Source organism: Haemaphysalis longicornis, unplaced genomic scaffold (genome assembly GCF_048455015.1).
Source record: "Haemaphysalis longicornis isolate Haplotype H1 unplaced genomic scaffold, Haemaphysalis longicornis Haplotype H1 scaffold_29, whole genome shotgun sequence".
Classification (NCBI taxonomy): Eukaryota; Metazoa; Arthropoda; class Arachnida; order Ixodida; family Ixodidae; genus Haemaphysalis; species Haemaphysalis longicornis.
This window is the reverse complement of record NW_027526331.1, coordinates 916,389-931,920: the sequence shown is the minus strand read 5'-3', so window position 1 is coordinate 931,920 and position 15,532 is coordinate 916,389. Positions and strand designations below refer to the sequence as shown.

Here is a 15,532-nt window from a genome sequence, read left to right as displayed (position 1 = left end):
AGTAATATAAATTCTAAAATGCAAACTGGGGGTTTTCTACCCACGAACCCTTTGGAGATGGTTGCAATTGGGTGCAGATTATATTTTGTAGCCAATTCACCAATGACTCCAATAACCCTGCTACATGGGTGTCTGAAGTGACATCTGAATGGCGTTTGAGTCAAATGGCCTTTGAAATTTCATATGTATGACATCTGGAATTTCCAAAGCCATTTCACTTGAATGTCATGTCAAATGAGACAGTCCAAACAGATATGGGAGCAGTTTTTAGAGCAGCGAAATGTCGATTTTGGAGCAGAATAAGTTATACTTGGAGCAGCTCCCAACATTGAATACATTGTCGTAGGAGCTTAAAAAAAAATCATCTTAGTACCAACTTTGGGGTGAAGTGCCCTTTTGAATCAGTTTGGAATGCACATAGCACTGAAATAACCTCAAGCGAAAGTGTTTATAACAGAGTTTCCCAAGGCAAAAACTGTGCTACCTTCTGGCAAACTTTTTAATTAAGTTGTGTTGAAGCTGTATGCAGAGGCAACGTAAAATGCCATAAAAAATTTCAAATTGAAAAACGCTGCAATTGTAATGTGTTTTTACTTTTTACCATTTAAATGCTGCAATTATTGTTTTTGTAATTTCTGATTGCAGCCTACGAATGGGTGCAGAGCCACAACTGAAGGTGCATGAGGCCAGGTGGCGGCCATTGGATCATTTCAATCCCAGAGGCGCACGTTCGCACCGATTGTAATTTGAGTAGCATTGCTATGTTTAGCCACCTCATTTGTGGCATTAAGTTTCTCTTCACATAAATCAATTATTATTACTCGTGTAACCAGTCCTATCTGGCGCACATGCCTGAACACATTGCAGTGACTCAGCACGCGTCGCAACTTCTCGCACGTCGTTTGTTTAAATTCCCAAGGATTTCGGGGTCGCTGTCGAACATGGTAATAACTGAGAATTTTATAACATCACAATGAGCACAAAGATTCCCTTCATGAACCCCAAGTGTAGACACACGCACCGCATTTCACACTTAAGTATGTGAGCCATGGCGAAGTAGTTGGCACCACGTTGTTTCAATGAACTCCGTCTTTCGAGCCATTCAACTTCTCATTCAACCCGTTCTCAACATTATACCTGCATTAGTGTCACTGTTCAGTACCACAATAGATAATAGACATAAACCACTGTTCAGTACCAAAACAGATAACCGAATAAACGGGAATCTACCGTATTTTCGCGCGTATAACCCGCACCAAAAATGCGAAAATTTCAGTTTCAAAATAGGGGTGCGGATAATACTCGGAGTTTCTCCTTTATGGCAGCTTCACGGCAGTGCGCCTTCTGCCGTGAAGCTGCAATTTGCAGTATAAAATGTGCCAGCAATACGCGAGGATTTCTTTTTTTCTTTTCCGGCGAACTGAAAGTGGGGGTGCGGATTATATGCAGGGGTGGGTTATACGTGCGAAAATACGGTAACTGGCCGCATAACCTAAACCAGGGAAAAGATTAACGAACCACACTGAGTGCTTGAACTATGCAGCGATCACCTTACCCAGCAGCTACGCTTCTTGCTACTAGTGTCGCCCAATCCGGAAGGCTGTTTCAGCGAGCGCAGCCAGCGAACGCAGTCAATCACGCTTTAGAATCCATCGTTTACTTCGTTCCACAGCCTTTCTTTTTTCATCGTTTATGCGACTGCGAGGTAGCGAGGATAAGAGTGGCGACCAGAAGCCAGAAAACGAGGGTTCAGCCTGACCTGGCAATACCAAGACGATCGCCCCGTCCTCGCAAAAAACAGCTCCACTCGGGCTGCTTGGAAAACCACGTTGTCAACTCGGCCTGTCTCCCCGTCGAAACTGATGCATCGAAATCCTTGCCCTTCAGGCCGTTCTGGAGCAGTTTGGCGCAATGCTCGCAGTTTTCATGCTTTTGAAGCAGCCTGGTGCAAGCAAATGGAATGCATCAGAACTGCGCAATATGCGCAGCTGTCTCACCTCTGCATGTGGCAGCAGTATTAGACCCATTAACACACTGACCCCCCCTCCCTTGTTTAGACAAAGTACAGTTGCCTCAGGACGTAAATCGGAGTTTCCTGAAGCGACAACCAAGAGGGGTCCCAGGTAACAAAACGCATTTATAAAGATTCCGCATCAGTGCAATCACCGATACCTTTATAAACTCAGCTAAAGAGAGGTCAAGAGACCTCAAACTACGTGTAAATAGCCAGCAGGCATCGGACGTAACGGCGACAACCTCTTCTGCACGGGCGGGCACTGCCACCACGGGGGCAACTTACGAGGGCCCCCGCGACGTCCAGGTGTAGCCGAGGCCGGGCATCTTTTCCCGCAGCGAGTACTCGGCCACCATCATGTCTGGGGAGACGTACGCTCCCACCGCTGCTCCCACGGGGCGGCAAGGGGGAGAGGGGCAAGGAAAGGAAGAAACAAAAGAGCACAGTTTTCCAAATGCCAAAGACACACGCATAGAAACAATACAGTAAAACCTCGCCACAAGAGGCACTTGGTTATAAGAGACACACGGACGAAAAACAGAGTAGACGAGACAGGCGAAATAGCAAGACAGGCGCGAGACAGGTGAGATAGCGCCTGTCCCGTCTACTCTGTTTATCGTCCGTGTGTTTTTGTTGCGCTTCAAATCATGGCACCTATTCACCAACTAGCCCAGTAAGCAGTTTGGTTGGCTTTCCTATGTTTTTCGTCCGTGTGTTTTTGTTGCGCTTCAAATCATGGCATCTATTCACCAACTAGCCCAGCAAGCAGTTTGGTTGGCTTTCCTATGTTTGCCATGTTATAGCAACATTGCATACAAGAGACCTTCGTTACAGAGACACGTTTTTTGGTTCCCTTGAGTGTCTCTTGTAACGAGGTTTTACTGTAGTTCCCAATGCAGAATACGATGACAGCAAAGCAGATACGATGACAGAGTTGACTACCCAATGTTATCGCTCTGTTTTCTGGCTGCACTCTGTGCCTCCGCTGCTCCCCCCACCCCTGTACGCGCTATCGACCTCAACTTCTGCTGTTATTCCAGGGGGTCAGCAGAGACTTCAAAAAAGCTGCGAAACCAGGAGCCACAAAACCAAAAAAGTCCGTGCATGGAGCCGGTGTGTGCTAAGCGAGCGCTTTCAATCGCACGCTCTGGTTATCTGCAACCGCGACCGATATCCAGCCTTCATTTCTGCTTCCACTTTCACAGACTCAATGATGGCAACACAGAATGCCATGGGGTTCTTTGGCAGCCGGAATTTCTGCTTCTAAGACAAGAAGAAACGTGTCAGTATGGAAACAGCAGCCCAACTTGCAGCACCAGTTAAAAAAATTCCTCGTGGCACTTAACCCCTACAAGGAATTTTTTAACTGGTGTGCAAACTGGAATTTTTTAACTGGTACGTCACTGCGGCGCAAAATTTGAAAGTTCTTAATTAAATACTTGCTTTTTTTTGTTAAAAAAGCATCTTTTGTGGCTGTAATGGAGCTGAGTGAGATACTGAATACTAGTTCTTTCAAATTAAACGAAGTTGTATTTTCTCTTCATGGCTCCTTTAATTAAAGGGGCCGCTACTCGTAGATAAGTTGTTGCATGCACGCGCATGCTGCCTCCACCGTGGGGGATGCCCCGCCCACACACTACTCACGAATGATGGACGAGGTGGGCATGGTGCTGGGGGCGTTGACCGTCGACAGGGCAGGCCCATGGTTGCCCGCACTGTTCAGCATCACCACTCCGTGCCGGTCCACCACCTCGTGCAGCAGCTCCAGCAGCCGGCTGAGATTAGAAAGGGGGGCGGCATCCAGAGCGAGAACATTCTTCGGTGACCAAGCACGTGACACTCTCATTGAGAAACACGCCTCTCCACTTGCGTCTCTCTCTGTGTGCTTTCGCTTCTTTGTCTATTGGCATAAATTTTCTTTGACAGGCAGAGCGACCACACTTCACGTTCTCCATGGCTGGCGTGCATCAATTTTACACGCATGCCATCATGATCCCCTGTGTCACACGATACGACATTTGCAACGCACGTGCTAGACAAACTCTTCTTGCACTGCTGCAAATATGCTGCTGTGATAGCGTAGTGCTAAAACACTTCGCTCCTACTCCAGAAACCAAAGCTCAGTGCCCACTCAAATTTGCACCTGTTTTACAGCGAAGCTGTGGACAAAGTTGCATCAACACAGAATTTTTCATCTTGTGGTAAAGCCGACTCCCTAGCACAGTGATTCTCAAATGGGGGTCCGCGGACCCCTGGGGGTCCGCGAGAGCATTTGAGGGGTCCGCGAAGCCTACCTCAAAGCTTTTACTCAAAGCTTTTTCTCGATTTCGCCAGCACTTTCTTGCAATGTAAAAAATGTAGCTTTGTCGCATTACATGTACGTTTAGCTTCTCCGCGTAGCACATATTTTAACAACTGCTTTTTGCACGACAAGCCAGCTATGAAAAGGAAAAAAGCATACACAGAAGAGGCAATATATAGGTGTTTAGAAGTATTTTAGATTCAAGACCAGATTGTTTAACATGGTGCGCATCGTCATTAGCGTCAACCATAAAAGGCGGGCATCGAATAAGTGTGTAGGCTACGTAAGCTGCAAGTAGAAATTGTTTGACGTTATGACACCGAACAACATATGCTCCATTGTGGGGTCCCCCATCACTTTAGCAAGCCCAAAAGAGGTCCCCGGGGCAGTCATAGCTGAGAACCACTGCCCTAGCAAATACTCTGTAGCTCTCAATCTAATGAAGTTATCTTGGGGGGCGGGGAATACTAAAATTGGCCACTAAGACGACCCTACTATTATGCTGAGCGTCATTTAGATCACGCCGGCGCTCGCGCGTGACGTGTGCCCGGACGTGTACGCCAGTGACGTGTGTAGTGTGTGCGGGCAACATCGCGCAACTCTGGCCCACATCCTTTGGGATTGTGCAGTGCACCCCGTGGAAGCTGCCGACCTCTACGGCCAGCTGCCAGACACCATAACGAGTGCCATCTATTCGACGGACCTGGACGCACAAACTCTAGCCGTCCAGCAGCTCGAGGCTGCTCTCGCCAGGCAGAAGCGGAGCGAGTCGCTGACGGGGGGGAAAGGGACGAACTCTTTCGCACACCGCTCACGCCGACGCCGGCGGGGCCTAGTCCCGAAGACGTCGTGAACGTGGGTGGGATGTGGAGGCTCTGCGCAGCCCGACCTCCCACTCCCTGCTGGCCATAAATAAAGTCTCTCTCTCTCTCTCTTAAATAAAGTCTCTCTCTCTCTCTCTCTCTCTCTCTCTCTCTCTCTCTCTCTCTCTCTCTCTCTCTCTCTCTCTCTCTCTCTCTCTTCATAATCAGTCCATAGTGCAGTTGTGCAGAATCCCCGTCTGCTGTCAATACGTGGATATCTATACAGACAGAGTATTGTTACAGAAAACAGCCGTAAGTCTTGTTTTATAAAGACTATGTCGAAACAAATGTTTGAAAATTAACTACGAATTAATTGTCAGCCACTTATGTGCTTGTGCCTTTGTTCGACCAATGTAGTAAGTCACCATACGTAACTAAATATGGCTATCCACCAATATAGCTTGAAGGTCTTCCCATCTTTACTATGGTGAAGGGCCTCTAAAATGACCATTTTATGTACATTTTACATAAAATGGCCATTTTATGTAGACATAGCCATTTTATAACAAAAAAAAAAATTACGCCCATCTTCCCGCGAGAGAACCCTGATGTGATGCGACGCATTGGGGGGTTCAATTGGCGTTTCCGTTGGGTTGATTCTCTAAATCGCGTGAAATGTGTTGTGAACGCTTATGATGCATTCTCATCACACCAGGGTTCCCTTGCGGGAAGATGGGCGTAATTTTACTTTTCATGCACATGCATGCGCGACATGAGAGAGTGCACGTGTTTTAGCGGCACTGGCTGCCACCACCACCAAGATCTTTATTGCATTTCAGAATTATAGCTTTATGGAGGAAGCAACGGAGTCGTCGTTGTCAAGCGAAGCACAAGCAAAGTCAAGCGCAGTCAAGCGAACGCACTTGACTGAACCGGCGCAGCGCGCTCACCGCTTTATATTCAGTACTTGAAGGAGAGGAGACGAATGGAGGAGAGTTGCGCATGCGCAGCGAGAGCAAATGCGAGAGAGAAGCGTCAGCGAAGTGCGCGCAGCTGTTATGATAAAGAGACAGAGAGAGCGCGTTGCACACAGCTGTTAGCGAGAAGAACGGAGGAGAGTTTGCGCATGCGCAGGTGGTGTGCGGACGCCGCGACAACGACAACGGAGGGACATACCCGGGAGCAAGAGATGCATCGCATCTAATAACCATTTTATGTAGACAACAACAACAACAGTGCTGTTTTTTGTACAGTGTGGTGACAAACAAACCATCTGCCACTTCCACCCAAAAATACAGTAGACTCCCATTAAGAGGAACTCTAATGCACCATAAATTTGTTCGTATTATCCAAAATTTGTCTTAAGTGGAGGTTTTTTGCATTGTGGAGGTTAAAAGAGCACGAAAATGTTGTTCGTCTTAACCATAGTGTTCGCGTTAACCGAGTTCGTCTTAACAAGAGTCCTCTGTACTAACAAACGCTTCCACAAGCAGACTCACCCTCCGACCCAGTGGGCGTGCTCCCCGTAGCTCATGTTGATGAGGTGGCAGCCGGAGCGCAGCAGGCGCACCATGGCCCGCACCAGGGCCGTGCCGGTCTCCATGGAGCCCAGCCGGAGGTCCCCGATGGCCACGCTCACCAGCTGGGCCCCGGGGGCCACCCCGTTGCGCTCGGGGCAGTCCGGGAAGCAGGCCGCCGCAATGGACGCCACGTGCGTGCCGTGGGTGGCTGCGAGCAATGGGGGAGTGGGGGAAGGACGTCAAACAGAGCAACGGGGCCCTCAAAGGGTCCACAAAGACACCCCACCACTTTGTTATGTTTGGAAGAACTAGCCTTTGGCAACTCATTTGAAGCTCACTGCTGGTGGGGACATCAAACGGAGCAGAGGGGCCTAGGAAGGGCCACCTTTTTAAAAGGGCCAGCAAGACAAAATACCACTTAGTTCGATTTCACAGAACTGGCCTTTGGTCACTCACTCAGCTCCGTTCCAGCCCCGGAAGAAGCTTTTTTTTAACCAGAAAAAATTGGTTACCCTCCAACCCTGCAAAAGTGGATGTCCAGCAAAACTGCTGTGAACCGCTACAAATGGTGATGGAGGAGGGTATGAAATCTTTGTCGTCGTCTCTGCGGGCTCATCGCCTGTGCTCGGCTAGTCTCACTAGATAGGGTTACAGAGTATCGGCACTCTTTTCTCCTGTTGTTCCGTGCCGCCGCCATGATCACTGTTCACTTCGAATCACGCGGCATTTGTTTACACTGCGACTGTTCATGGGTGCCGCCATTTTGTTGTTTATGTGTTTTAGTCCGTCAACTCTGGTAGGCTTAGCCTGTCCTCCCTGCTCTGCGGCTGCGTGCGACTGACGTTGTTCCGAATGCGAATCAGAGATAACGCGTGTAACAGCATTCCAGCAGCGGAAGTGTGCCCAAAGATGCGGTAAATGCTGCGTCCTGCCTAGCCGGACGCATGCGCTCAGTGTCTTGGGAAGGAACTGCTCTATTTAGTGACACTAGTCCTGCCTAGCCTTCAAAGATAATCTGCAAACATAATCTTTACCAGGAACACATGGCGGAAGGTCCCATTGTTCATAGGCACCTTATCATCCCCAATGCGGTTTTAATGCTTGCTTTGTGGCTTCCTTAAACTATATTCTCAGCTCTATGCTGTATGCCTGATTAGATTGACGCATGCACTCAGTGTCTTAGGCCTTGGCGGTTTTGCCCACGGCAACCGTTGGGGGTAGAGGTAGACAGCTTCACTGCAAAAACGCAAGAAGTACTGAGAAACTTCCAAATTTTGTGCTCCAGGGATGTATTTTGGCCAGGCGTGAGGTAATATGGGTCACCCATAAAAATATAGTTGTCAGTGTGTTTAATGCACATAAGCATTCAAGTCATGCTATGAAATGGATCCAGACCAACCCACCACAATTGCACAGGAAGATCCTGTAGGCGTCGCAGAGACATCGCAGGAAAGTAGCTCTGAAGTCGCGGCAGCCTCGCACGTTTTCTTTAATATCTCGTTTATTCCTTCGAAGTTTGCAGTAACGTTGGTATCATTGTTATCGGGACAAAGCAGTCTTTCTAGTGAACCAACCTTGTATTTTCCCTTCATGGCCGCTTTCACAAACAGCACATTGCCCCCGCCGGCTGATGTGTTTTACAATCACACCTTGTAACGAACTAAAAAAAAAGGCTAGTAACATTAACATGAGGAACTTCCATTCCAAATTCACTGTTCCTGTTATTCCTACAGGGTGGGCCCACTGCTGCAAATTTCTGCTCCGCTTTTAACTTTCAATGCTTTCGGTACTACCACGCAGTTGCCAAAACTCTGCTGCACACAAAGTTGCACATCTTGAACCTAATTGCTTCCTTACTACATTTACCTCCTGTAGCACTTCCCCTGTTGAAATAAGGGCAGCTCGAGAAAAGAAAAGGTAAGGGGCCACTCACAGCAGCTGCCCACAATCTCCAGCAGGTTCCCGTCGTCGTGGATGTTCACCGCGTAGTTGAGGCAGTCTGCAATGGAGGAGAGGGACACAGATACAGCCACTCTTCGATGCAGCCAAAGCTACTAAGATGCCGACGAGACCAGCCAAGCATCCAGTCTGAAGTGGGCTTAGCTCAATGCACAAAGTTTCCCCGTCCAAACCAAAGTTCCTAGTCCAGCTGCGTGCTGCCGACCACTGAGCAGAAACGCTATTGAGAGCTCGTCAGTTCTGCAGTGCTTATCAGCTCGGTTGTGGGAGAAGGTTCTCTTCCCGGTGAAAACTTACAGGGAAGGGAGCACTAGCACTCTTGTATATACAGTAGACTCTCGTTCCGTTTAACACGAGTTATGTTTACTGAGATAGACGTGTGAAAGTAGAAATTTTTGTGCGTACACACTCTTTTTTGTAGCATTTCATTGAACTCTAAGCACTAGAAGGTGAGTGTAGCTGATAGTTTTTCAGAAAACAAGAAAACTACAACAGTTCAAGGAGCAGCATTCACAAAGTTGATTTGGCAACATTGAGTCTCTGTGCACTACAAAATGCATCAATTATTTTTGTTTGCGTCCTTGCAATTTCATCTTCACAGTGGCTAGAGGCCGGAACTTCATGAGTGCTTACGAGCCACCTATAATTTAGAAGACGGCAACGCGGTAATGAAGTACGAATAGCACCATGATGGCATGAGCGAGGCGGCAGGAGCTGAGCCCTGTAACCCGCAGGGTCTGGAATCGAGACTGAACGACTAGAGCAAGTACTGCGATGTCGCACTCATCGTGTTAACACGGCTGTCCACAAAGGAGACGAGGCGAACGAGGCTAAAAAAAAAAACATCGAGGAAGAAAAAAAAAACGAAACAGCCGGAAACGTAAAAAGCTGATTATCATGCCAATAGAATTCACAAGAAGTTCCATTTCTGGTTCCGTTTACACGATGACGCGGAAATTTTAGTTCCGATTAACGAGAGTTTTTTTACGTTATCTGAATACAATACCAACCAACTTACATGCTACTGTTCCGCTTAGGCAGCAATTCCGTTTAAGCGATTTCCGTTTATCGAGATTTTACTGTATTAGTAAAGCACATTGTTGGGCGAGTTGGTGCACACTTGTTCAAAAAATTAGCGTGCGATAAACATGACGACACAGAAGAAGCAGGACGGGAACACTGCTTTGCACACGTCTCATTACCTGCCAAGGGATAGCCCGTGCACCCCCAAGTAAGCAGGAGAAGACAGGCCTGAGAGGATATGTAACACCTCTTAGTGACCTTCACAACGCTGTGAAAAGCTGCTACAAATTTTAAAATCATTGCTGCCTTTCGAATCACTGCCCCATGCTGGTGCCCATGGCTTCACTCATCACTGGAAAGTTCAAAAGTACACAAGGGACACCACCAAGCACTTACTCTCAACAGCAAAAATTTATTGGCACACACAAAATTTACCCATAACCCCAAATCAAAGGTTAGAGGAACATTGCCTGGAAAAAAGTGTGCACTAATCAGTGCCATGTTCCTTTAACCTTTAATTTGATTGATTGATTCTGGGGTTTAACGTGCCGACGCAACGCAGGCGATGAGGCGCGCCGTAGTGGAGGGCTCCGGATTAATTTTGACCACCTGGGGATCTTTATCGTGCGCCGAAATCTCGTACACACAGGCGTTTTTGCTTTTCGCCTCCATCAGAAAAGCGGCCGCCGCGGCCGGGAATCGAACCCGCGACCTCGTGCTCAGCAGCGCAATGCAACCTTTAATTTGTGGTTATGGATAAATTCTTTGCAAACCAATAAATTTTGTTGCTGAGAGTAACAGGGGCGGAAGCAAGCTTGAGCCTTTCAGAGCAGCTCAGGGAGCAGAAATAATGCTGTTTCGGAGCAGCTTTGCAGCAGTAAAAGGGAGTTTTGGAGCAGCTTTGGAACACCAAGAGGCGAATTCCGGAGCAGTGCAAATGTTTGGGAGCAGATTTTTACAGCCAAACATCATTTATTTGCAGTTTTTAATTTCTGGTTATCAGACAAAACAAAAATTCAAATGACTTTTAACTCAAGGTTCAATCAGTGCTGAGCCAAACCACTTTTTCAACATATACGTTCCCAGAATTAGAGCATCACAGCTGACAGCAATAACTGTGACAAAACTAGAGATAAGCGATGCTTTAAACAGCTTCACCTAACTAGACTTCAGATAAGTAAAAAAAATAAATGTTCCTGTTATTGCAACATCATTACAGCCATGAGAAACAACCTAGGGAAGTCCAGAGATAGGCAAAATGGTCCCTCTTGCCCCTACGATTAAAGGATTGCCTTTATTGTACACCTAAGGAGATTCTAGACGCATGAAGAAAAAATAGTAAAAAAAAAACTAAGAAAAACTAAGAGAGGAAGAAACTGAGAGGAAAGAGGAGACAATTTCAACTAAACTTGACTAGACTCAAGAGAAATTTACTTAAAAATGTCCACGTGCACACACACACACCAAAAAATATCCTAGCGTATTACCTACACTACTGATCAAGTAATACATGCTTCTATCTAAGCAAAAAATGCCATGCAATTGCGTCGTGTTCATCCAAACAACGAACATACCAGTTTTTATGCCTCAACTTTTTTTTTTTCGAGCGTAAACAGCGGGCTCACCAGAGGGAGTTGGGGGGAGGGACACGACTTCCCCCGAACAAAAAGCAGTGCTGTACGGCTTCCACACAACTATCGAGCTGATTGCGTGCAGGTTAACAGAAGCTCCTCTAGCTTGTGTCAGGGCCGCCCCTGTTATCTCATCTTGTTAGATAGGGCGCACACACTTTTGCAACTAACCTCTGGAATGGCGATAAGATAAAATGGATAAGATAAACTAGCCTAGCTTTCGGTGTTGCTTCTACTCATCACTGCTGCTGCTTCTTCACGCACCACTCCTGCCTCAACTGCCACCAGGGGAAGTATTAAATAGGACAAAAATAGTACAGAGCAGGCCACATGTCAGCCACATGAAGTTGCCTCCACACAGAAGTTCGGCCAGGGGGCCAGACGGACGCACCTTCCTTGGTGAGGGTGGCGTACTGCAGGGTCTCGCTGTACGTGCCCAGCAGAGCACAGCTGGCCAGGTCCCCCTGCTCCGAGGTGTCCAGCACAGCCCTGCACGGCCACACATCAGGTGTGTTACAACAACGCACGTACTGCATCATGCCACGTGTGTCTTGGAGGGACGCACTAAAACAAATATGTGCAACTGTGGATTCCAAATTTCCCTGTTTATTGGGAGCCTGGGGCACCTTAGCTCACTCAGAATTCTCAAGAAAAACAGCAAGGGCACCGCACAAACTACCACAGTTAATGTTATTCACACTAGTATGCAACGTGGTTAGGCACTGTTTCAGTACAGACACTATTACCTTAGTTTTGAATTAAAACCTAATAATCACTGCTCGAGCACAGTTGGGCCCACTAATAACGATACCGTCTATGCAGGGGCGGATTATCCATGGTTCAAAGGGTACAAATGAACCAGGCCCCCCAACCTTAGGGGCCCTTGAGGGCTAGAAAAACTGTGGTTTGGTTGGAAATTGTTTATGCCCCCTGCTGATTTCCCTTTATCGAAACAGAGGCCACATACTTCAATAGCGAATGCTACGAAATTGCTGTTCGTCGCACAATGTGTGTGCGTGCCTCGCGACAACCGTTCAGCGTCCCCTTCGCACGTTTGTCAAGCCAAGCATACCCATTTACAAAGATTGGCCAAGATAGGTTAAAAAAAGAAAAAAAAAAAAAAAAAAAAACCTCAGCATTCATTGTAATTGTGGCAACACTTGTTCGGAACAAAAAAGACTGCAGCATTCGCCGGAGTCGTCACAACACTTGCTCGGAACAAGACAGACAGGTCGCAGCATTCGCCCCTCCAAGGTGATGTCCAATGATTATTACTTCCAAAAAAAAAAATGAAAGTAACTCACAATTATAGCAACAATGATGGGTTAAGTGTCGTCGTGGCAGCGAAGAAGCAAATCGGCTGCAATCGTGGACATAAACCTCCGTGACGGTCGTGAAGGTTGCGTACAGCTTTGCTACCTTCAAGTCTTATGCATTAGTGTCAGCTTAACTGCTTAGTATGCACCAACCAGCCCAAACCACCGTTCTAACACAGTGCCAGCTTCCTTCATTTTTTTTTGCAAGAAAAACAGCAAAGTGAACAACTAACAAACCTCAATACATACCAGTTCTTATGTTTTTCCTCATGAGAGACTGTCAAACCCATAACACCGTATTTACTGTAACCTAATGCACGCTTGATTCTAACGCACACCTGATTTTCGTGAGAAAAGGAAGCACAAAGGTTGTCTCATAGGGCGAGCCATTTATGGGTGCAAGAACATTTACTCTAACGCTAGGACGACTCTCGTACTCTTGAGTTGTACCATACTGTACGGCTAACTCTACACAAGAGCCGCCCTTCCAAACCTTTTATTTTTCTTGCCAGCCGTGGCTGCTGCCAGTCAAGGTACTCACCGCCAGCTGGCGCCATCGTGGAAGACGACGCAGTCGTAGACGGGCCCCGCGTCCTCGAACTTCTTCTCAAGGCTGGCCAGCACCTCCACCTGTGCCTCCCGGTCCTCCCGCTCCAGCCGCTGGTCCAGGCTCAGCTGCGGCCCACAGGAAGAGGATGGGGAAGAGGAGGACTGAGTCATGCAGAGAAGCCCCCCCTCCCACCTCATCAAGGCACACCAGAGCCACCAAAAAAGCCACGCCTACGCAGTACCGACACTCTTGGCTGTCAAAAGTGCGATGCGTGTTGTGTGCGTCATGGAGGCTCGATCCACTCTACATAAAAAGAACTTGGACGGTTGACACACCTGTGGCACACCATCAAGGGAGAAGCAAGTGTTTGCGATGCCTTCTGTCTGATAGTGTGCGACATACAATTTGGCCTGCTGCAGGGAGGCTTGCACCACCCTTTGGCAGAAATTACCCAGGGTGCTGCTGCCATTCTGGCAAGGTAGTACACACACAATAAGTTCGCTAAGAGAGTCTCAACTGAAGGGATAAGGCGAAAGGTAGGGCGGTTTTAGCTAGCACTTAACATTTCTGCCGTGAGAATTTCCACCTGTTGCCAGTGACAACTTTATAACAGCAGCAGAAAAAAATGAGACACTACGTGGAGACAGATGAGACTGTATTTCACCCTGTGAAAGCACAGGACATGTGCAGCTAATACATGACATGAATACATGACAGCGAAGGAGACAATGAAGAGGCTCCGCTCGCCGCGCATGCACTCGACTATGGCAAGCAAGACAATCAGGCTGGCTTTGAAGAAGCATGAAGGTGCCTGAAAAATGCCAGGGTCACTTCCAGACAATGTCACTTTAGAGGACTTCCTTTACACTGACCCCAGCATCGTTGCTACCAGGGAAGTGACGGGCTCCACCATGCAAGCAAGTTTGGGAACTTGCAAAGAGACCGACCCAAGCAACCTCAAAGTGCTTGCTACACAACATCTACTGGGCCACAAAATGGGCCTGTGAATGCAGGGCGGGGCCACCTCCGATGGCAAACCAGATGCAAAATAAGGCCACAGATTACTCTTAGAGAAAATAAGGGGTGTTCTGAAAGAGTCTGTACAACTGGCAAGTACAATGGCAATGTCAACGCACGCTAGGTGCAGAATTTTGATGCTGCCAGATTTCAATACAGCGAAGTAAAGTGCGGTTCTTTGCAACTTTACTACATCAAGGTTTAACTGTAGTCAATGAGCACTTTCTTTCCTCGCAACTATTGCTTTCTCAAAGTGAACCCCACCACCACCTTGCAGCAGCGGCAACGCACATGGGCGCTGTGTGCACCTTGGACAAATCGAGGAAGGGATTGTTTTGGACACCCTAAATGTCACTGAGGATTAAAAAAAAAAAAGGCGCGCACAGATACCTGGCTGTTGTTGTTGTTGCCGCCGCCGCTGTTGTTGTTTGTGCCCAGACTGGCCTCCAGTTCTTGCAGTGCCCGTGAGGCCTTAGCCTGGGCTAGGTTGTGCGCAGGGGACCACTCCCGCTCCTTGTACGACTTCTGCACCACGGGAAAGAAAACGGGACACTGAAGTGAAATCTGTGGGGCAATCATTAATGGTGACTGCGTCATAAAGTTTTCTTTGAAGAGACCCTGAAAAATTTTTCCTCAAAACCTGAAATGATCTGTCGAGTTATCATTAATGGTCACTGCACTATAAAAGGGACCCTGCAACACTTTTTTCAACTTTCCTTCAAAATATGAAATGCCCTCAAAACGTGGCCAACAAGTGCACCCAGCACTTACAATAGGTAGCCACAATGTACCTAAGCCAAAAATTACTGCTCTATGCCACCAGACGACTTAGAAACTCACCAAGACGGCTTTTCCCTCTCTCCCAACCATGGCATTGCTTCAGCACTCGGATGATGTAATTAGAGCAACGTAGCGGCTACCGGCCCGCTTCCCTTTAATTGCAACAACGACCGCATACGACAGCCACTTTAAACAAACAAAACCGCAACAAAAACACAGCATAAACTACAAGGTGTATCTGCTGGGACAAGCCAATCACGAAAAGTGCTGCTCTCAGTGGTGATAACCACAGCTTTCGCAGAGCAACCAGCAACGAAGGAAAGAGTGAAAAAGCTTCTCGGAAGTGTTGCAGGGTCCCTTTAATTCTTTTGTTACACCGCTTAGTTACACTAGACGGTGGCAAAGGTCATGACATATCGGCCTCCAAAGTCCTCGTAACGAGTTTCATGGCAAAAACCTCCCTCTCGTTGATTTCTGCCCACTCAAATCTTAGCTGCACATGACCCTCGGTAAAAGGCACCTACTTTCGTTCCAGATAACTATGGTTAAGACTCCTGGCTGCAACCGAAAGAGCTTCAAAAAGAAGTTAGGACTCGTGGTTGCAGCTAGTATAACAG

General features: G+C 47.6%; 1 protein-coding gene across 1 annotated transcript in view; it reads right to left on the bottom strand.

Annotated features, from left to right (window-relative positions):
- Window positions 1–15,532, bottom strand: part of LOC144173109 (tripeptidyl-peptidase 2-like) — a 69,130-nt gene that overhangs the window by 36,140 nt on the left and 17,458 nt on the right. The window contains exons 4-10 of the mRNA XM_077701616.1: window positions 14,526–14,660; window positions 13,110–13,243; window positions 11,644–11,741; window positions 8,573–8,638; window positions 6,619–6,847; window positions 3,659–3,789; window positions 2,300–2,399 (exon numbers count right to left, since the gene is read on the bottom strand). Coding sequence (XP_077557742.1) covers window positions 2,300–2,399; window positions 3,659–3,789; window positions 6,619–6,847; window positions 8,573–8,638; window positions 11,644–11,741; window positions 13,110–13,243; window positions 14,526–14,660 — 893 coding nt within the window. The remainder of the gene's footprint in view (window positions 1–2,299; window positions 2,400–3,658; window positions 3,790–6,618; window positions 6,848–8,572; window positions 8,639–11,643; window positions 11,742–13,109; window positions 13,244–14,525; window positions 14,661–15,532) is intronic.